Source organism: Hyperolius riggenbachi, chromosome 4 (genome assembly GCF_040937935.1).
Source record: "Hyperolius riggenbachi isolate aHypRig1 chromosome 4, aHypRig1.pri, whole genome shotgun sequence".
NCBI classification, from domain to species: Eukaryota; Metazoa; Chordata; class Amphibia; order Anura; family Hyperoliidae; genus Hyperolius; species Hyperolius riggenbachi.
Genome location: NC_090649.1, coordinates 473,258,991 through 473,280,151, shown reverse-complemented (window position 1 = coordinate 473,280,151; position 21,161 = coordinate 473,258,991). Strand labels below are relative to the sequence as shown.

At 44.6% G+C, this 21,161-nt stretch overlaps 1 protein-coding gene across 3 annotated transcripts in view; it reads left to right on the top strand.

Moving 5' to 3' along the window:
- Positions 1 to 21,161, top strand: part of EPRS1 (glutamyl-prolyl-tRNA synthetase 1) — a 147,568-nt gene that overhangs the window by 86,428 nt on the left and 39,979 nt on the right. The window contains exons 16-24 of one of the 3 annotated variants that reach the window (XM_068232914.1): positions 168 to 280; positions 5,508 to 5,625; positions 8,870 to 9,244; positions 12,689 to 12,967; positions 14,500 to 14,739; positions 15,748 to 15,975; positions 18,709 to 18,980; positions 19,071 to 19,122; positions 20,657 to 20,866. In XM_068232914.1, the coding sequence (XP_068089015.1) occupies positions 168 to 280; positions 5,508 to 5,625; positions 8,870 to 9,244; positions 12,689 to 12,967; positions 14,500 to 14,739; positions 15,748 to 15,975; positions 18,709 to 18,980; positions 19,071 to 19,122; positions 20,657 to 20,866 (1,887 nt within the window). The remainder of the gene's footprint in view (positions 1 to 167; positions 281 to 5,507; positions 5,626 to 8,869; positions 9,245 to 12,688; positions 12,968 to 14,499; positions 14,740 to 15,747; positions 15,976 to 18,708; positions 18,981 to 19,070; positions 19,123 to 20,656; positions 20,867 to 21,161) is intronic. The other 2 variants (XM_068232915.1, XM_068232916.1) reach the window with 2 other exon arrangements.

The following is a 21,161-nucleotide window of genomic DNA, read 5'->3' as shown; positions in this document are numbered from 1 at the left end:
TAGTTCTCCGTTGCCTTTTAAAGGATTGCATGGCAGCAAAGTGCTGGCAAGACTGCATAGTATATACTTTGTCCAGGCTGCTGACACTAAGAAGGCTGTATGGTGTCCCCATGTTTGGCTGGGGATTGTCTCTTTATATTTTACTGTAAAGTGGACTTGTTTTTCAGCAAGAAGAGGTGATGCTGGGGGACCCGTGCCTGAAGACCCTGAAGAAAGGTGACATCATCCAGCTACAGCGAAGGGGATTCTATATTTGTGATGAGCCCTACGAACCAATTAGGTAATTGGCTACAGTAAGAAATTATACTTGTACATATAAAGCACATTAGTACGCCTTAAACGTTACAAAAACAATAAAACTTCAACAGCCAAACAGGCCCGGATTTACATCACAGGAGCCTATGGGCTCAGATGTCCTGGCACCTTAGACTTTGCCTTCAATTAACCTACAAACCCCCTGGTGAACCGCACGGGAAGTGTGCTGGCCGGCCCAGCTGTCACTTCTCCCTTACTTGTCATAGGTAGCTACAGGTGCCCCTTAGTATTAGGTACCTAGAGGAACCTCAGTATTAAGTACAGTAGCTAGAGGTGCCCCCGACTGAAGGGAGATCACGTCAGTGGAATCACGAGAGCCAGTTGTGTAACCTCTCATTTACGCTCTGTTCAGGACTCTGCATAGGGAAGAAGGGAGGGAGGCACTAGGGGAGGGAAGTGAGCCACCTTTACACCATCAGGCGCCTGTAGGCACGTGCCTACCGTGCCTTATGGTAAGTCTGGCCCTGCAGCTAAATAAGGACAAACTTAACCACCTGAGCGGTATGGACAAGCTCAGCTCGTCCATACCGCTGCCGCAGGGGATCGCATGGCCCCGGGTGTTTTTTTTTAAAAATAAAAACTGTCTCAGATCATGTAGCTAGCACTTGGCTAGCTACATGTGTCCCCCGATTGCCGCCGGCAGCCTCTGAACCCCCCGATTGCCGCCCTTATACATGCCTCCCCCCGATACCCACGATGGCACTGCCGCCCTTATATATAACTCCCCTCGGTACCCACGATGGCACCGCCGCCCTTATACATACCTCCGCCCGATACTCACGATGGCACCGCCACCCTTATACATACCTCCCCTCGGTACCCACGATGGCACAGCCGCCCTTATACATACCTCCCCTCGGTACCTGCGATGGCACCGCCGCCCTTATACATACCTCCCCTCGGTACCCACGATGGCCAGGGCCGGATTTGTACTTTTTATCGCCCTAGGCCCACTATCACCAGCTGCCCCATGACATTGGCAGGGTTAGGATAGTGTTATTGGATGGAGGGGGGTTAGGGATACTGATAGATCAGGATATCAGGTCAGGGTTGGGAATTTACAAAAAAAAAAAAAAAGGTGGTTAGGCAATTTGTCAATTTAGGGTGAGGCTAGGCATATAGTGCTGCTGCAGATGTCAGTGCTATACGAATACATAATAATAATAATAATAATATGGTAGGACATTAGACCATGGTAGGATTAGAGTGTGAGCTCCTCTGAGGAAGTCAGTGACATGACTATGTACTCTGTAATGTGCTGCAGAAGATGTCAGTGCTATATAAATACATAATAATAATATGGTAGGACATTACACTATGGCTATGGCAGGATTAGAGTGTGAGCTCCTCTGAGGACAGTCAGTAACATGACTATGTACTCTGTAACGTGCTGCAGAAGATGTCAGTGCTATATAAATACATAATAATAATATGGTAGGACATTAGACTATGACTATGATAGGATTAGATTGTGATCGCCTCTGAGGACAGTCAGTGACATGACTATGTACTCTGTAATGTGCTGCAGAAGATGTCAGTGCTATATAAATACATAGTAATATGGTAGGACATTAGACTATGACTATGGTAGGATTAGATTGTGAGCTCCTCTGAGGACAGTCAGTGACATGAATATGTACTCTGTAATGTGCTGCAGGAGATGTCAGTGCTATATAAATACATAATAATAATATGGTAGGACATTAGACTATGACTATGGTAGGATTAGATTGTGAGCTCCTCTGAGGACAGTCAGTGACATGACTATGTACTCTGTAATGTGCTGCAGGAGATGTCAGTGCTATATAAATACATAATAATAATATGGTAGGACATTATACTATGACTATGGTAGGATTAGATTGTGAGCTCCTCTGAGGACAGTCAGTGACATGAATATGTACTCTGTAATGTGCTGCTGAATATGCCAGTGCTATATAAATACATAATAATAATAATAATAGTATGGTAGGACGTTAGACTATGACCGTGGTAGGATTAGATTGTGAGCTCCTCTGAGGGCAGTGAGTGACATAACTATGTACTCTGTAATGTGCTGCAGGAGATGTCAGTGCTATATAAATACATAATAATAATAATATGGTAGGACATTAAACTATGACTATGGTAGGATTAGAGTGTGAGCTCCTCTGGGGACAGTCAGTGACATTACTATGTACTCTGTCCAGGCAGCGCTGCAGAAGATGTCACTACTATATAAATACATAATAATAATATAGCAGGACATACTATGACTATGGTAAGATTGGATTGTGATCTCCTCTTAGGACAGTCAGTGACATGACTAAGTGCTGCAGAAGATGCGAATGCTATATAAATACACAATAATTTAGTATGTAAATAAATAAGTAGGTCATTATACTGTGACTATGGTAGGATTGTGAGCTCCTCTGAGGATAATCATTGACATGACAATTTACTCTGTAATGTGGTATGGAGGACATGAGCACTATATTAAACTTAGAGCTGGTTCACATGGGCAGCGGCGGTGCCATTGTTTATACAAACCCCACGTTTGGAACCAGATTTTTCCCATCATCTGCCCTGCACTTCTGTGGTCCCATAGCAGGGGTTAAAAGCATTACATGCCACAGTGGTGGGATGCTTTTGGAGATGTAAAGAGGGAAAGACAGATAGGATGAGAGTATGAAGTTTAAGGACTGGAAGGAGAGGGGGGGGGGGGGGGGGGGTAAAGGGGAGAAGCAGTGAGAGTGACAGGAGATGGGAGAGGACAGCATAATGAGTGTTGAGGTGGCATGAAATACAGCATGCTGGGAGTAAAGGAAGGAAGCACTGCAGATTATGGCCAGGCTAGCAGGATTCTGTCAATGAGCAGAGAGATGTAAAATCATTTCTACTGTCAGTGTCACACAGGTTTCAGTCATTGAAGGATTATCATTCACAGCCTGACTTTGCTCTCATTACTTCCTGTGTGCTCTCCTCTTCACACATAAAGCCAGGCAGCTCTGACTGATTCCTTATCTCGTCATTGATGATAGATGAGGCTGCAGTGATTGCTGGGCTCGCCCCACACACAAACACGCAGCAGCCTCACTTTCTACAAGTCACTGGCTTGGAAGGAGGGGGAAGGAAGGAGGGGGAGAGAGACAGAGAGCTCCCAGCTGGACACTCACTCCATAGTCCGTAAGGGCTGAGTGACTGCATGAGTTAGCAGCAATACATTTTATACTCTGGAGAGACACACTTCACACTTACTATGCACGTTGTTCCCCTCCCCGCAGCCCTCTCCATGCTGCTTACAGTGCCAGTTTTCTTCCTCTCTTGAATCTCCCGGCTGCCTATCTGGGAAGCAGAGTGCTTAGCCCTCCTCCCATCAGTGTCATCAGAGTGGAGAGGAAGGGGGGCGCTCTCGTGCTGCGTGTATGCACAGGAGAGACTACAGCGCAGCTGGAGCAGGCAGCTGATTGCCGAACATCGGCTGATCTGCTGCCGGTAGTGACAGCCGCCCCAGCTCTCTTGCTACTTTTCTTCCGCCCTAGGAACGGGCCTATTCGGCCTGTGCGGAAATCCGGCCATGACGATGGCACCGCCGCCCTTATACATACTCCCTCGGTTCCCACGATGGCACCGCCGCCCTTATTACCTACCTCCCCCCCCAGGTACCCACGATGGCACCGCCTCTCCAATAGCCTCCAGGCGTCACTATGGGAGGATCGGGACTGCGCATGACGTCATGTCCGATGGTCGCCATAGCGACTACAGAAGCTGTTCGGGGAAGTTGCGGTTCTCGCGGGATCGCGGCTAGTTGAAATATAGCAGCGGTGCCGGGGGACTTGGGGCAAATGTGTAGCTAGCCTAGTTCTAGCTACACTATATTAAACAAAATTGAAACAGAAATTTCCCTCCTCGGCCGCATGGCCGCAAAAAATAAACGCCAGGGTGGTTAAGCAATAAATAAAGAACAGTTGAAAATAGAAACTCAGTGGTGTTCAAGCTACAGTAATAAAAAAAAATCTATTATATATAAAATAGCCTTATAAAGGACTAAATATAAATATCCACAGTATAATTTATTATAAAAAATGTGAATGTTTCAGAACCAGATCATATATTTCTCATTTACACAGGCAATATTATTATTATTTAGTATTTATAGGGCGCCGACATCTTCTGCAGCGATGTACAGAGTATATTGTCTTGTCACTAACTGTCCCTCAGAGGAGCTCACAATCTAATCCCTACCATAGTCACATGTCTGTGTATGCATTGTAGCCATGGGCCAATTTAGGGGGAAGCCAAATAACTGTTTTGGGATGTGTGAGGAAACCAGAGTGCCCAGAGGAAACCCATGCATACATGGGAGAGGACACGCAAACTCCATCAATATAGTTGTATTAAATCAATAAGCAATGCAAACATTTTCTGATGCAAACACACAGGCAGTGCTTTTAGTGGCCATACTGAAATTATTAACTTCATTGTTTATAGCCATGAACAACTTTCCTCAAACAATTTCTTCTCAATCTATTTGTGGGGAAGCCTGTCATTCGTTTTATCATGTGAATAACTTGATCTTCCCTGATAGGTTGGTCACAATCATGTGATCAATCACAAGAAAATTTATGCGTGCTCTACACCAAGCTTAACGATCATGTGATGCTGCTATATCATTACAGGCAGAAACAGAAAGCAAAAATGAGCGTATCATGCAATTGTTGTGAGCAGGCAATTAGAGAAGTCATGAATTCTCTTATTAGAAATCTTCCAATGAGGATGTGGGTACTCTTGTAGGTACCTGAAGTGACATGATGAGATAAACATAGGTACCATACTTAAAATTCTAGCCCTATTTAGGAATTTTCTGAATGCCCTTTCTGTTTTCTAGGGAAGCAAAAGTTACAAAGAAAAATTGAGACGTCATCTATGCAAAAGTTTGTCAAACAGCTGTTATAATTCATTCCAGTTTCCAGATATGTAAACAGAGGCTAAAACAGCTGAGAAACAGTGAGATAAAGCTTTGAATGAGGTTTAGGTGCAGGAAAGTTCAAGGGGTCATTACTTCTGCAACTGTGGCAGTCTGATGCCATCTTAAAAAAATGAAGCCATTAAACTTGAAATAAAAATGAGTTGTTTCTGTTATGGTCAATGTTGTTTTTTTTAATTTATACTACACATAGTTTATATTCATTTGTATTTGTTCGCCTCTCCAGCCCACACAGCTGTAAGGAGGCACCATGTGTGTTAATTTACATCCCTGATGGTCACACCAAGGAAATGCCAACGTCTGGGTCCAAGGAGAAAACAAAGATGGCCGAGGTGAAGAAAGAGGTAAGCCAATGGGAGTAGGTGTGATTCTTTATGGTCACTATGGTCTACTTATGTCATGCAAAAGAGGACATTTCATGATAAGACACTGGGAGTGGCAGGAACAGTGGCCTTAATTCTGGTAGACTTCGCGTCCGTTTCACCGCATACATGGTAACTTACCTCATGTGGTCAAAGACGTTTGCTATTCTGGAAGATTTTTGTCATAATTTACCGAATGCGGTAAATTAGGCCATAAAATTTGTGGTATTTTGCAATATTGTACTGAAAATCTGAGTTGTCATGTAAAATAGGGGGTGTGTTGCCATACAATTTACCGATCCGTTTAAGACTTCCCTGTACCTGGTGGTAAAGTACATTTGTATGCATTTTGTAGTTTTTAGCGAATTTCCTATTCCGTTCCTATTACTATTTTAGTGAAATTCCTATTCAGGCTGTGTAATAGAAGACAATACAATAGTAGAATTAAAACTCTATATATTTACTGGATTTTTTTGCTTAGAGGGGATGCCTATAAATATACTTTCCATAGGTTGCTACATAATCAAATACACCTTTCTCTCACCCCCCCCCCCCCCCACACACACACACACACACACACACACACACACACACAAGCAAAAAAAACGCCTTCTAAAGACTATCCTAGCTTATGGAACACAATAAAAGACTGCTGTTGTTTATTTACCACATGCTAACCACTGCACTTTTACTGCATTATCCGCACTTTTTACCGCATTTTCGGAAATGCAGAAGAATCTTTCCAAATTGCCAAAAAATAGACCACGGAAAATACCAATTGCGGCATTTGACCGACAAAAGAAAAAATATTTAATGCACACAGCTACCATAACTAAGGCCAATGTGTAGGGATGGTCAGTGAGATGCTGATGCAAATTTTGGGCAAATGTATGCAGCTTGGAGTTACACTGATCAAATACATGTCAAGTCTGATTGGTCCATTTTCAAGCCTCCTAAACTTACTTAAAGTTTGCAACAACTTGGAATCATTAGCACCTCCCTGAATATCCCTAATGGTGCCCATACACGATACAACAAAAATGTTTGAATTTCCAATCGAATGAAAGTAGAAAATATTTTTTTTTTTAGATCAAAAAATTCGAACGATTATCCCGTTTTTTGGAAAAAAATCTGATCAGACATGATGGAAAAAAATCTTTATATTCGATCTAAGGGAATAATGGAACTAAATTATCTAATCGAAAAAAATGAAAAATTGTACCGTGTATGGCCACAATAACAAGGTGATTTTCACATAATTTGCTATTGCCAGCGGAACATAAGTAGTGGCTAGATAGTGTACTTGTTAAAGTGAACCTCCGGATTAAAAATCTACTCAGCAGAACTGAAAAGCCTTGGTGTTTCTTTAACAGTTTCACAGCATCAGAACTTTGTTTTTCTTACCAAAGCATCATTTTTAACTGCATTTTTAGCTAAGCCCCACCCACCAAAGAAAAAAAGCCTGGGCTTTTTTTCCCTGATGCTGTGCAAAGCATGATTGGATCTCCTGTGTTGTTGTCCACGTTGCCTAGCAACTGGGAGAGGTGCTCAGGACACAGGACGGTTGGAACTGTGTCTCATGCTCCCTGTCACCTCCTTTCAACCAAAAAGATGGCTGCCCTCATGAAATCAAACATTTGCCTGTTCTTTTAAAACAGTGTGGGTAAGAGATTATATTACCTATCTATTTTAATTAACATAACTAATGTAACTTAATGACAGTATGTTTGTTTAGGCTGGAGTTCCTCTTTAACCACTTTGAATCCCTTGCTACGCTTATCTACTCCCCACAAAACTTCATCTGAATCTCAGGGAAGTAGATAGGCGTACTTGTGGTAAACAGTGTGCTGTATGCCCAATAAACTATCTGATTATGTATATAGGGTATCATTTTAACTGTGACAAGTGAGAGAATAGATTTTGTGGTGTTTGACAACTGAGGGCTAAGTCATGTGATTTTTTTTTTTACCGGAAAACTGAATGAAAAGCAATAAAACTGTTATTTTCATGTACTCTATACCCCTAAATAAATACTTGTAAAAAAAACCAAAAGTGACAGCATTGAAAAGAGAATACATAGTTACCCTAGGGACTTAGCTTTTACAATATGTATGCCATGAGAGTGTATTACTGTTAATCATGAAGATAAGGGCTTTTAATTACTAATAGAGTACAAAAAACACCATCCAGAAACTAATATATTATCGCCATACATTGTACTAGGAACATTATTTACATTTTGAGATAACCAGGACAAATTAGCAAATACAATGTGTGGGTTTTACCTATGGTAACATTGTTTATTTGAAAACTATAGTGGATGGAAATGGAGAAATAGTGTATTTTTTCTTTTTTTTCTCATTTTTCCCTTTAAAATGCACAGATAACAAAATTACTAAAAGCAAATATCACCCTCACAAAGCATAATTTGTGGCAAAAAAAACAAGATATAGATCATTTACATCTGATGAGTAGCAATAAAGTTATTGGTAAATGAATGGGAGGAGCGCTGAAATGTGAAAATTGCTCTGGTTTTTAAGCAAAAAACCCTGTGGTGCTGAAGTGGTTAAGGTCTCTTCCTTTGATCAGACATTTTTCTTCAGCACCTATTCAGTAAGAAGTCTTTGGGCAAGAATTCCTAACACTGCAGGGTGGCCCCTCGATGGCTTTGAGTCCAACAGGAGAAAAAACGCTATACAAATGTTAGGATTATTATTATTACAAGATAAATGTTTATTTCAGGTTTGTTGATAACAGCAGGTCTATAACGACGTATCAGTTCAAGAAAATGGATGGAGTCCTGCAGGTCATTCCCATTCGTCTAACAACCTCTCAAAACCCTGTTTGAATGTTTTGTTTCAGTTAAGGCATCATAATGACATGTTTTTATGTTTCCTAAAAAAAATCCATGTATCCCCTTTGATGATGCATGTATATAGCTATCTTGTTCCAACAGCTTGCAAGCTCCGTGTTGGCAGTTTGCTACATGTATCTGACAAAGGGATGTAAACAAGATAATGCTGTCCCCTCTTCGGATGCGGTCAGAGGCTGCTCACTGAAGCAAGGAGCTTTTCACCGAAGAACAAAGTGCTGTCTATTAGAATGCTGTTCTGATACAATTTTTTTTTGTGTGTGGTAGTAGAGTCTATGCTGTAACAATCTTTTAGATCAAAGAGGAAATTCTGAGTTTCATACCACATTGACATCTGTACATCTTTTCCTACAGGCCAAACCCAAGAGCAAAGGCAAGGCTGCAGAGGTGCCAGTGAAAGACGCTCCTGCCCCAATCATGGCTCCAATAGTCAATCCTACAGACTTGTACAACAAGGTCACAGCTCAGGGAGATCTTGTCCGCGACCTTAAGGTCAAGAAAGCAGAGAAGGCCGAGGTCGATGCTGCAGTGAAAGAACTTTTATCTCTCAAAGCAGAATACAAACAGGCCACTGGGCAGGACTATAAACCAGGAAATCCCCCGGCACCAGCTGCCACTCCAGCACCCGTCCCAGCAGCCGCTAAATCCAGTGACAACAAATCGCTGTACGATCAAGTGTCTGAGCAAGGGGAAGAAGTCCGAAAACTGAAGGCTGACAAAGCACCAAAGGTAACAAATGTCTTCTCTAAAATGATTTTATGTCTGAGGATGGCAGGGGTAGGAATTGTGGGGCAGGGGAAGAGGCTGTGGTTGGTTACAGGTATCCAGGATCTGAGGCCTGAGGGGAGGGACCTGACTGATCCTCACTTCCTAGCAACCGCTAACCAATGGCTGGTCTGGGAGTACTGAAAGAAAATTGGCGGCTTTTTATTGTGGACATCTGAGAACCTTTGATGCATTGCAGATGTAAGGGCATATATTTATATAGCAAAAAAATAAAATAAAAAAATTTAAAATATTGCAAAAAATGTTTGAATACATTACTCCACTTGCCATCCTTCTGCAAGACAAACCTATGTGGACATCCGTATCCTTATCTCCTCTCCTGCTCTGTTAAAACTTACTACTGCACCCGCTCAGTGAATTGCCCGAAACATGTTGTGTACCTCTGTTTGCTGCAATACGGCGTTCCACTGCTGAAGCCCTTTTTTGTGCCGTCTGTAAGTTTTTGTGTTTGGTTTCTGTCTCACGTTTGTTTCCTGCAAGCACCCTTTGGAAAGCCCTTAAAGGACAAATTAAGTGAGAGGGATATTTAGGCTGCCATATTTTTTTTTTTTCTAACAATACCAGTTGCTTGACAGCCCTGCTGATCTATTTGGCTGCAGTAGTGTCTGAGAAACACCAGAAAGAAGCATGCAGCTAATCTTGGAAAACTTGACAATAATGTCAGAAACACCTGATCTGCTGCATGCTTATTCAGGGGCAATGGCTAAAAGTATAAGAGGCAGAGGATCAGCAGGGCTGCCAGGCAACTAGTGTTGCTTAAAAAGACTCTGTAATGAAAAAATTTCCCCTAGGGGGTACTCACCTCGGTAGGGGGAAGCCTCTGGATGCTATCGAGGCTTCCCCTGTCCTCCTGTGTCCCACGGCGGTCTTTCTGCAGCCCACGGAGCGCACAGCCGACAATTTGTCAGGCTGTGCAACATTTATCTTTTCTGGCTCCAGCGGGGACGCTTTTGCTGCTCTCCGGCTGCTTGGAAATAAGCGGAAATAGCTGATCTGTGTCGGGTCCGCTCTACTACGCAGGCACAGGAGACTTGCGCCTGCGCAGTAGCGTGGACCGACAGAGATCGCCTATTTCTGCCTATCTCCGAGGGGAGAGCCGATACTGCACTGGAGCTGGAAAGGTAAATATTTACATCCCCGCTGTTCGGGAGCTTTATCGCTGCCGCCGTGGGAAGGAGGAGGACGGGGGAAGTCTTGAATCTGAAGTGAGAGGAGTATGGAGGCTGGCTGATCTCTTTGGCAGCAGTAGTGATTGAATATCACATCTGAAACAAGCCTACAGCTAATTGGTTCAAACTTGGGTCAGAAAAAGAAAGTCTGCTGCATGCTTGTTCAGGGTCTATTGCTATATACACTTACCTAAAGGATTATTAGGAACACCATACTAATACAGTGTTTGACCCTCTTTCTCCTTCAGAACTGCCTTAATTCTTTAGAAATGTTGGCCCATATTGATTGGATAGCATCTTGCAGTTGATGGAGATTTGTGGGGCGCACATCCAGGGCACGAAGCTCCTGTTCCATCACATCCCAAAGATGCTCTATTGGGTTGAGATCTGGTGACTGGGGGCCATTTTAGTACAGTGAACTCATTGTCGTGTTCAAGAAACCAATTTGAAATGATTTAAGCTTTGTGACATGGTGCATTATCCTGCTGGAAGTAGCCATCAGAGGATGGGTACATGGTGGTCATGAAGGGATGGACATGGTCAGAAACAATGCTCAGGTAGCCCGTGGCATTTAAATGATGCCCAATTGGCACTAAGGGGCCTAAAGTGTGCCAAGAAATCATCCCCCACATCATTACACCACCACCACCAGCCTACACAGTGGTAACAAGGCATGGTGGATCCATGTTCTCATTCTGTTTATGCCAAATTCTGACTCTATCGAGACTCATCAGAACAGGCAACATTTTTCCGGTCTTCAACTGTCCAATTTTGGTGAGTTTGTACAAATTGTAGCATCTTTTTTTCTATTTGTAGTGGAGATGAGTGGTACCCGGTGGGGTCTTCTGCTGTTGCAGCGCATCCACCTCAAGGTTGTGTGTGTTGTGGCTTCACAAATGCTTTGCTGCGTACCTCGGTTGTAACGAGTGGTTATTTCAGTCACCGTTGCTCTTCTATCAGCTTGAATCAGTCGACCTATTCTCCTCTGACCTCTAGCATCAACGAGGCATTTTCTCCCACAGGACTGCCGCATACTGGATGTTTTTCCCTTTTCACACCATTCTTTGTAAACCCTAGAAATGGTTGTGCGTGAAAATCCCAATAACTGAGCAGATTGTGAAATACTCAGACCGGCCCGCCTGGCACCAACAACCATGCCACCCTCAAAATTGCTTAAATCACCTTCCTTTCCCATTCTGGCATTCAGTTTGGAGTTCAGGAGATTGTCTTGGCCAGGACCACACCCCTAAATGCATTGAAGCAACTGTCATGTGATTGGTTGATTAGATAACTGCATTAATGAGAAATTGAACAGGTGTATTATGCTGGGCATACACGGGTCGATCCGGTGGCGATCGACCCCCGCCGTGCTCCGCTCGTCCGCGCGGATCGATTCCCGCTCGAGGATCGAGCGGGGAATCTATCCGGCAGGTCATCGGACCTGTCGGATATTATCAATCGAACCATCAGCAGCTCGATTGATAAGAGGAATCTGGGCCGTGTATGCCCAACATAAGAGGCAGGGGATCAGCAGGACAGCCAGGCAGTGTGCATTGTTTAAAAGGAAATAAATATGGCAGCATCCATAGGTCTCTCACCTGGGGTTAAACGTACGCTTCACCATTAGCTTTGAGGATCAGCTGTAACCCTGAGCTCTCGAATTCCTGCATTTTCTATCATTTGTGCATGTCCCACACTTCAGATGACTCTAATTCCTCCTAAACCAATCGCCTTCTCTGCTTTACTGGGGAAACGAATAGCGTGCATAAGTCCTTTTATTTCAGTAATGCAACTTAAAACGTGAAACTAATATATGAAATAGACTCGCTACATGCAAAGCAAGATATATCAAGCCTTTAGTTGTTATAATGATGATGATTATGGCTTACAGCTTATGAGAACCCCAAAATCAAAATCTGACCATTAGAATAATATTGGGAACATGGTCCATATTCCAGGCTCAAACTCTAATCCGCTAATCAATCCAAAACACCTGCAAAGGGTTCCTATTCCAGATATTACCGTAGTTTCACCTCTAAGTTGAATTACTGAAATACATGGACTTTTGTACGATATTCTAATTTTTCAAGTTTCACCTGTATGTTTTGCTGACGTTGGAACTTCCTTACCTGTTTCTTTGCTTTCGCAGTTGTCTTCTGGCTTCTCCTCCTGATCTGTTTGCTTTTCTTCCTGTGCTCCTCCTTTTCTCTCCCTCTAGCCTCAGGTAGATGCTGCTGTGAAAACCCTTTTATTGCTGAAATCAGAGTATAAACGAGAAACTGGGCAGGATTATAAACCAGGCAGCCCTCCTGCAGCTCCCGTAGAGGCACATCCTTCTCCACTGCCGGCTGGCCACACCCCCCCTCCTGCAGTTCCCAGTGGTAGTCCTGCACCCTCTCACTCCGCCTCTCCATCCTCTGACATCACTGCAATATTCAACAAGGTAGCCGAGCAAGGAGAGTTGGTCCGACAGCTCAAAAGCAAGAAGGCTCCCAAGGTGGGTGCTGGTGGAATGTGGCATCCCCGCGTAGTCACGTGTATCACATTTGATGTGTATATACATGTGAAATGACTTCAGTCCTTGCCGCTTTCCACAGATAGGTAGCTGTTAGCAGCATTGTCTATTCATATACTAAATGGCTCTGTAAAATGTATTCGCTACAGGCTCTCTATACACCTGTGGTTCTGGATGTGTGTCTGGCTTTCTGGGAGGTAAAGAGATGATTAGCATAGTTAGTAGTGATGCATTATGGGAAACCACAGTTGCTCGCGTATAGTTGAATCATTGTAAACTAGTGACCTTAGCTCGTTTAAAAACTGGCTAGGTCTGTCACCGCTCATATAAGCGAGCATGCGCGCCCCCGTCACATGCGCACACGTCCGCCCCTTCTTGCCCCGTCCTCCCCTACAAGCCGCTCTGTGTCTCTGCGCCCCTCCCTGCACATGCGCACTGCAAAAAGACACACACAGGGACATGGGACACAGAGACACTTGTGTTTTATTAGGTATGACACCTTGCTTTTTAATAATGGAGGGCTTTTTAGTTTTTAGCTTTTTTTGGCCTACAGGTATCGTTTAAAATGAACCAAGCAGCATCTTTAGCCCCCAGTGTATCTCGATAGCACATTAAAAATGAATGCCAACAATGTGGCTCTTAACGAAGAATTTCCAGTCTTCCTCTTCTTTTTACTTTGCCAAAAACAAAGTGAAGGAGCACCCATGCAAAAGGGAAAAAAGGTGCACCCAAGCCTATGGCCCCAGTACTGAAGACCAGTCCATGAACAATCCAATTGGCTATATGGCTTGATAAAGGGCATCAAACTTGAAACAGCAGGCTGTGGCCATGGCCATTATTTTTCACTTTTATATCTGCATGCGCACGGCGGGTGTGCACATGGCAGGGGCGCGCATGCGCGCTTATGAGTGGTGACAGACCTAGCCTGTTTTCTGCATAATGCCATTTTTTAAATAAAGAGCTATTTTTACTGATTTCTAGTGCCAGCCTCATTGGATTGTTCTTCTTTTTACTTTTAAATCTCTCTTAGAGGCTTTTATTGCCCTACTTCAGCAGCTTGACTTCCCCCCAAAAATGCAAGCAGATAAGGACTGCTGTAATTAGCAGTAGCATTGAGCAAACAAAAGCTTTCATCAGCAGGGTGTGGAGGGGGAGGTAGCACACTGTGCTTCAAACAGTTTAGAGAAGTCACACTTGATTACATTCACACTTTCCCCTGGATAAATAAGGGCAGAGGGGAGGGGAAGGCAGCTCCTACAGCTATTATAAACAAGGACAAACTGCAGAAAAAAAACTGCTTGGATCCCTTTAATAGAGAGGCCCTCTCATTGCTCTAGGAGGAGCATGTAGGCTGATACTGAATTTTCCCATGGCTTTTTCTGTATCATCCTCTGAATACCCTAGTTTCCTATCATACTGCTGTGCTGATTTCTTAGCTCTGTTCCTATTACTATGCACCCTTTACATTTGCTTTTCCTATGCCTATGCTTTTCTGTCTTCTCCTCTGTGCTCAGGAAGAGATCGATGCTGCAGTGAAATCCCTCTTAACCTTAAAAGCAGAATACAAGCAGCAGACTGGGCAGGAATATAAGCCCGGGGCCCCCCCAGCTTCTCAGCCTCCCAGTAAAACCTCACCACCTACCACCGCCTCTGTCCAGGCCGACCCCACCGCTGCCAGCAGCTCTGCTCTTTTTAACAAAGTGACTGAACAAGGAGAGCTCGTCCGAAAGCTGAAATCCCAAAAGGCCCCAAAGGTAAATCCATTGTAGGAAGTCTGATTTATAGAACATCTGTAATGCTTAAACAGGAACTTTGCCAAATAGTAAAGGGGGTGGGGGGAGATCAAGATATTGCAAAGTGAGAAGTTAAAAAATGGAAGATAGACCAAGACATGATACTCGCTGTGCAATTCTTTAATGTTTTTTGATGCACTGTGAGCCTGCAGGTCATCATCTTTACTTCTTGAAGACATGAAAAACCTGGACAGCACAAACTGCCCTTCTCTACACACCCACTAACAATGTGATGGGTTACGGTGGTGTACTGATTAGCACTCTCACGTTGCAGGGCTGTGTTCCTGGGTTGAATCCCAGCCAAGGCACTTTCTGCAAGGAGTATGTATGTTCTCCCTGTGTGTGTGTGTTTCCCCCGGGCACTTCGGTTTCCTCATCCACCCCAAAAATAAATTCATATAAGTTAATTGTCTTACCACCTAAATTGGTCCTAGACGACAATACATACACTATATGATACATACATAGACAAATGACTATGGTAGGGATTAGATTGTGATCCCCTCTGAGGGACAGTTAGTGACAAGACGATATACTCTGTACAGCGCTGCGGAAGATGTCAGCGCTATATAAATAATAATAATACTCTGCTCCTATCGAGCTGGGGGCGGGCCAAGGTGACACAGGTGGGGATGGCCACAACTTCGGAAGACTTCAGAAAAAAAAAAACATGGTGGTTTTGCTGATGGGAGGGGAGCAGTTTGAGACCTGTAATGATTTATGGGTGAGTTATTACTGCTGACACCTGACTATGGTAGGGATTAGATTGTGAGCTCCTCTGAGCTGACAGTTAGTGACAAGACAATATACTCAGTACAGTGCTGCGGAAGATGCCAGCGCTATATAAGTACTAAATAATAATTGTGTGTGTGTGCTGTGGGGTTAGAAAGAGGTCACTAGCACTTTGGATTTTTTGTTGTTGTTGATTAAATGTATTGGTTGTTTAAAATATACTTTTCTCTTTGGAAGGACAAGGTGGACGAGGCGGTGAAAGCTCTGTTGGCTCTGAAGGCCGAATATAAAGCAAAGACTGGTCAGGAGTATAAACCAGGGCAGCCACCAGCCAACCCAGCACCAGAGAAACCATCCAGTGTGCAGCACAATGGATCCAGCTCTACAGAAAACGAGGAACTGTACACCAGGGTTACCAAACAAGGCGATGAGGTCCGGAAACTCAAAACTGAGAAAGCGCCAAAGGTGAGAACTCTTATGGGAGGCCTGTACCATCTACGTAATGCTAGGCTAAACGCAAAGACAAAACGGGCTCGCTAAAACTTGTCTGAAACCTAATAAAAAAAAAAAAAAAGATACTCGCCTAGGGAGAGGAAGGCTCTGAGTCCTATAGAGCCTTCCAGGTCCTCTCACAGTCCTGCCGTTCCTGCACTGGCTCCCCCCATCAGCAGACTCTGACTGATCAGTCATACACTGCTCTCTTCCACTGCAGGTGGGCGGCAGGATCGCTCTAGCTCCCGAAGATGGGCCGCTCTGTACTGCCCATGTCTCATGCATGCGCAGTATGGATCCTCCCATCTGCGGGAGCACTTGGTCTCCCAAAGACTGCCAAAGCTTTCCGGGGTGGGAGATTTGAATGGAGGAGCCTGCGAGGGAAGGAGGGGGACCAGGAGGAGAACAAGAAGGCTCTATAGGACCCACCGCCTTCCCTCTCCTTAGGTATCTGTTTTTTGTTCTTCCGATTATAGGCTTCAGATTTACTTTAAAGCGGATCCGAGATGAAAAACGAACTATAACAAGTAACTTGTCTATATATCTTATCTAAAGTTTAGATAAAAATTAGCAAATCTAGCTGCAAACAGCTTTAATAGAATATGATTATTTCTTCCTGTAATACAATGACAGCAGCCATGTTGTTTGTAAGCATTACACAGAGGCAGGCTTATCTGCATCGTGAGCAAAAAAACCCTAATCCCCCCCTCCTCCCCTCTGCCTCTGAAATCTCTGGCTAGTAACACCTCCCCCTCCTCCTGCCCAGACTGGGCTCCCATGAGCCCTTGCTTCTGTCTGAAAGTGCCTTGGCTCTCTGAAAACCTGTGGGCGTGGCTTATTTAGTTTATAGGGAATTAGAGTATTAAAACAAAAGCTAAAAATGATTTGGCTTGAGGAATGCCCTATAAACAATAGGAAAGGCACGCCATTATGCAATGAGTAAAAGTTCATCTCGGATCCACTTTAACATGATCTTTCTAGTGTTTATTTGGTGACCTGTCCCTGGGCTTCAAAACTTTGCGAATTGTGTCCTTTTTTTTTGTTTGCAGTTTGTTGAGATGTTAAAGTGAACCTTAAGTGAGAATAAACTGATGATATAAACAATGGTATCTATCCTCCTACTCCTAAAATGTTTTTTTTTTTTTTTTTTTTTAGATATCACACAGTTTTATGTTGTGTGTGTAAAATGTAAAAAGTAGGTTTATTTATCTATCCCCTGATCTCAGAAGCCATTCTCTGCCGGGAAAAGGTTTTATGGCTGACATTTCTTATCAGTGAGGATTATGGTTTAGTTAACTATTTCCCACTCGGAGAGAAACTGAAACTGTCAGTTGCATAGCTGAATGTTAATTCTTTCAGGCAGAAAAATAAGAATATGAACACAGCCTAGTTATAACTTATTTGTGTGCTTGGCTCTGTACATACACTTAGCTATCCCATGTCGCATGTCACTTAAGGTTCCCTTTAAGTAGATATTCACTCACTTAATGCTATGATGATGACATAGGAAGTGTGGCAGAATTTGTCACCCTAACCGGATTTACAGAGACCCTGTGGCAGAGCACATTCCTGTCTGGCAGTACTTTGGTATCACTGACTGCTTAACAAATGGGAGTTTGTTGAGCCTTAGCATGTCACTGTAGGACTTTACTGCTAACTTATTTACCCTGGCCATGCAATGTTGCCACAAGGAACAGACGGAGGCTGCACAGAAGTACAGGAAGAGGCAAGAGGAGCCATGGGAGGTGGTGTGGCTGTGCTCCTGAAGAAGGATGTGTGCATGTGGTGCTTGGCAGTAGTGAGAAAGGAACATGTGCAGGCCAATTCCGATAACTGTGTATTGATTTAAATTCAAAGTCCACTTTATTTTGAGTATATACGGTACGGTAAGTCAGACCTGGACAGATCTCCGTGCCCAGGTAGCCAAGGCTCCTTAAATATCACAGCTAATGTCTACCTTTTTGAGGTTTTCTCTGTGATCATTGGAGCTGGCTCCTGAAGCTTCTGGTTGCCTCCTGAGTTGGGTTGTTGCCTGCTGACCTTCTGTGTTGGGTTGTTGCCTGCTGACCTTCTGTGTTGGGTTGTTGCCTGCTGACCTTCTGTGTTGGGTTGTTGCCTGCTGACCTTCTGTGTTGGGTTGTTGCCTGCTGACCTTCTGTGTTGGGTTGTTGCCTGCTGACCTTCTGTGTTGGGTTGTTGCCTGCTGACCTTCTGTGTTTGGTTGTTGCCTGCTGACCTTCTGAGCTGGGTTGTTGCCTCCTGAGCTGGGTTGTTGCCTTCTGAGCTGGGTTGTTGCCTTCTGAGCTGGGTTGTTGCCTTCTGAGCTGGGTTGTTGCCTCCTGAGCTGGGTTGTTGCCTCCTGAGCTGGGTTGTTGCCTCCTGAGCTGGGTTGTTGCCTCCTGAGCTGGGTTGTTGCCTCCTGAGTTTGTCAGGCTGGCTCATGCAAGTCTATATGTGGCTGGCTGGTGTAATGGTTAAGGGCTCTGCCTCAGGAGACCAGGGTTCAAATCTCGGCTCTGCCTGTTCAGTAAGCCAGCACCTATTCAGTAGGAGATCCTAGGCAAGTCTCCCTAACACTGCTACTGCCTATAGAGCGCGTCCTAGTGGCTGCAGCTCTGGTGCTTTGAGTCCGCCAGGAGAAAAGCGCGATATAAATGTTATTTGTCTTGTCTATTTGTCTATATTAATTACTCTGTTTGTGTGCAGGAAGCTGTGGATGCTGCAGTGAAGCAGCTCCTGGTCCTAAAGTCCCAATATAAGACCCTCACTGGAGTGGAGTACAAGCCGGTGGCCACGGCAGGCTCTGAGGACAAAAAGCCCAGAGAAGACAAGAAGCAGAAGGAGAAAGAGAACAAGTCTGAGAAGCAAGGCAAGCAGGCCAAGCAGGGTGATGGCCAGAAAAAGAAAGAGCCAAGTAAAGACCCTGGAGATGGTTCCTCTGGAACAGGAGATGGGCAAGGTCCTAAGAAACAGACCAGGTACCTCTTAGGTTTACATTATGGGCTTCCCAAGACCATCTTGCAGAATAGTAGCACTTCATTTTTTTTATCGGTTTTCTCCTTATTCAGGTTGGGGCTGGAGGCCAAGAAAGAGGAGAACCTGGCAGACTGGTATTCTCAGGTAAGAATTCTTCAAGAGGAAACCTTTTATTCTTGTCTCTCGGAGGAGCTCACCAGAGATGGCCAATGAGACACTAATAATTTTGGCTTGTATGCAGCTTTGGTTTAGATTTTAGAATTGGGGCAGATGCTTCCTGTCACTTTTCATTGCCCCACTTTAAAGCTGCTTAAAGCGGAACTGAAGATTTTCAAAAAACAAACGTTTCACTTACCGGGGGCTTCCCTAAGCCCCGAGCAGCCGTCCTGTCCAGCGCCGGTCCTCCACGATCCTCCGTTCCCCCGCCGCCAGCTAGTTACTTGTAAGTTGACTGCAACTGTGCCTGCTCGCCCTGGGCTACACGTAGCTTTCTTAGCGTTCCAGGGCCGGAATGCGAGGAAGGCTACATGTAGCCCGGTTTGCGCAGTGACAGTTGCAGTCGGCGGTAATGAAATTAGCTGGTAGCGGGAGAACGAAGGATCCTGCGGGACAGGAAGGCTGCTGGGGGCTTGGGGAAACCCCAGTTAAGTGAAACTCTTAGTTTTTTTGAAGATCTTCAGTTCCACTTTAAAGGGAAGATCCGCGCAGACTATAAAAAACAAACTGCACTTACCTGGGGCTTCTTCCAGCTCCTGGCAGTTGATCGGTGCCCTCGCCGCAGCTCCTTTCCCTCCCGGCGTCCAGCGGTGAAGAAACCATCCTCGCCAGGTCGGCTTCATGTGTGCTCCACGGCGCGGGTCACGTGGTGTAAGTGCCGTCTTCGGGTCTCTACTGCGCAGGCGTAGTAGAGACCCGATGACGTCTCTACACGACGTGACCCCCCGCTGTGGAGCACATAGAAGCCGACCCGGAAGCCGGCCTGGCGAGGTCGGCTTCTTCACCGCTGGACGCCGGGAGGGAGAGGAGCTGCAGCGAGGACACCGATCGACTGCCAGTAGTTGGAGGAAGCCCCAGGTAAGTGCAGTTTGTTTTTATAGTCTGCACGGATCTTCCCTTTAAGGTTTGCCTTAAACTTGTATTCATTCTAATGTAGCCTGCGCAGGAAACAGAAGTGAGACCTGATCACGTGATTGTAGGAAGCCATTCATAGACTTATAAATCAACCACCTATCTAGATTGATCTTCTGCATCTTCATGAATATTTAGAAAAACTGATTGATTCCAATGATATTTCATATGTTCTGCATAATAAAATAGTACGAGCAAAACAAAGCAAATGTGGTTAAATTGTATTATGACTGTTTTAAAGTACACCTTAATTGAGGGGGATTTTGTAGCTGCCATGTTTATTTCCAGTTAAACAATACCAGTTGCCTGGCTATCCTGCTGATCTCATTGGCTGTGGTAGTGTCTGAATCACACACCTGAAACAAGCATGCAGCTAATCCAGTCCGATTTCAGCCAGAAACACATGATCTGCATGCTTGTTGGAGGCAGAGGATCAGCAGGACAGCCAAGCAATTTGCATTGTTTAAAAGGAAATAAATATGTCAGCCTACATATCCTCCTCAGTTGGAAGTATTTTTGCTGCCTCTCTGACTGGCCTTCTGTCCCTTAGGTGATCACAAAATCAGAGATGATTGAGTACTACGATGTCAGCGGCTGCTACGTGCTGCGTCCCTGGGCTTTTGCCATCTGGGACAGCATTAAGGACTTCTTTGATGCAGGGATAAAGAAGCTGGGTGTGGAGAACTGCTATTTCCCCATGTTTGTGTCTCAGGCCGCTCTGGAGAAGGAGAAGACGCACATTGCTGACTTTGCACCAGAGGTAAGGAAACTGTACCCCTTATCACATTTTAAGGCATGGACAGGGGTATTGTTTAGCCCAGGGGAACGTCCGCTTGGGGCCTCACCCACTGCAGGGGCCTCCCATGCTTCCAGGGCTGCCCTGGCTTTGATGTGTATGGTTACTGCTGCTGTCTCCCTGTCAATCAAATACAGACTTAAAGAGAACCAGAGACAAAGCACCCTCATGTATTTTACCATATATATCAGTGGGGACAATAGAGAAAGCACCTACCCTGCTCTCTGCTTCATCCTTCACTGCTCAGCCTGCTTCTTAT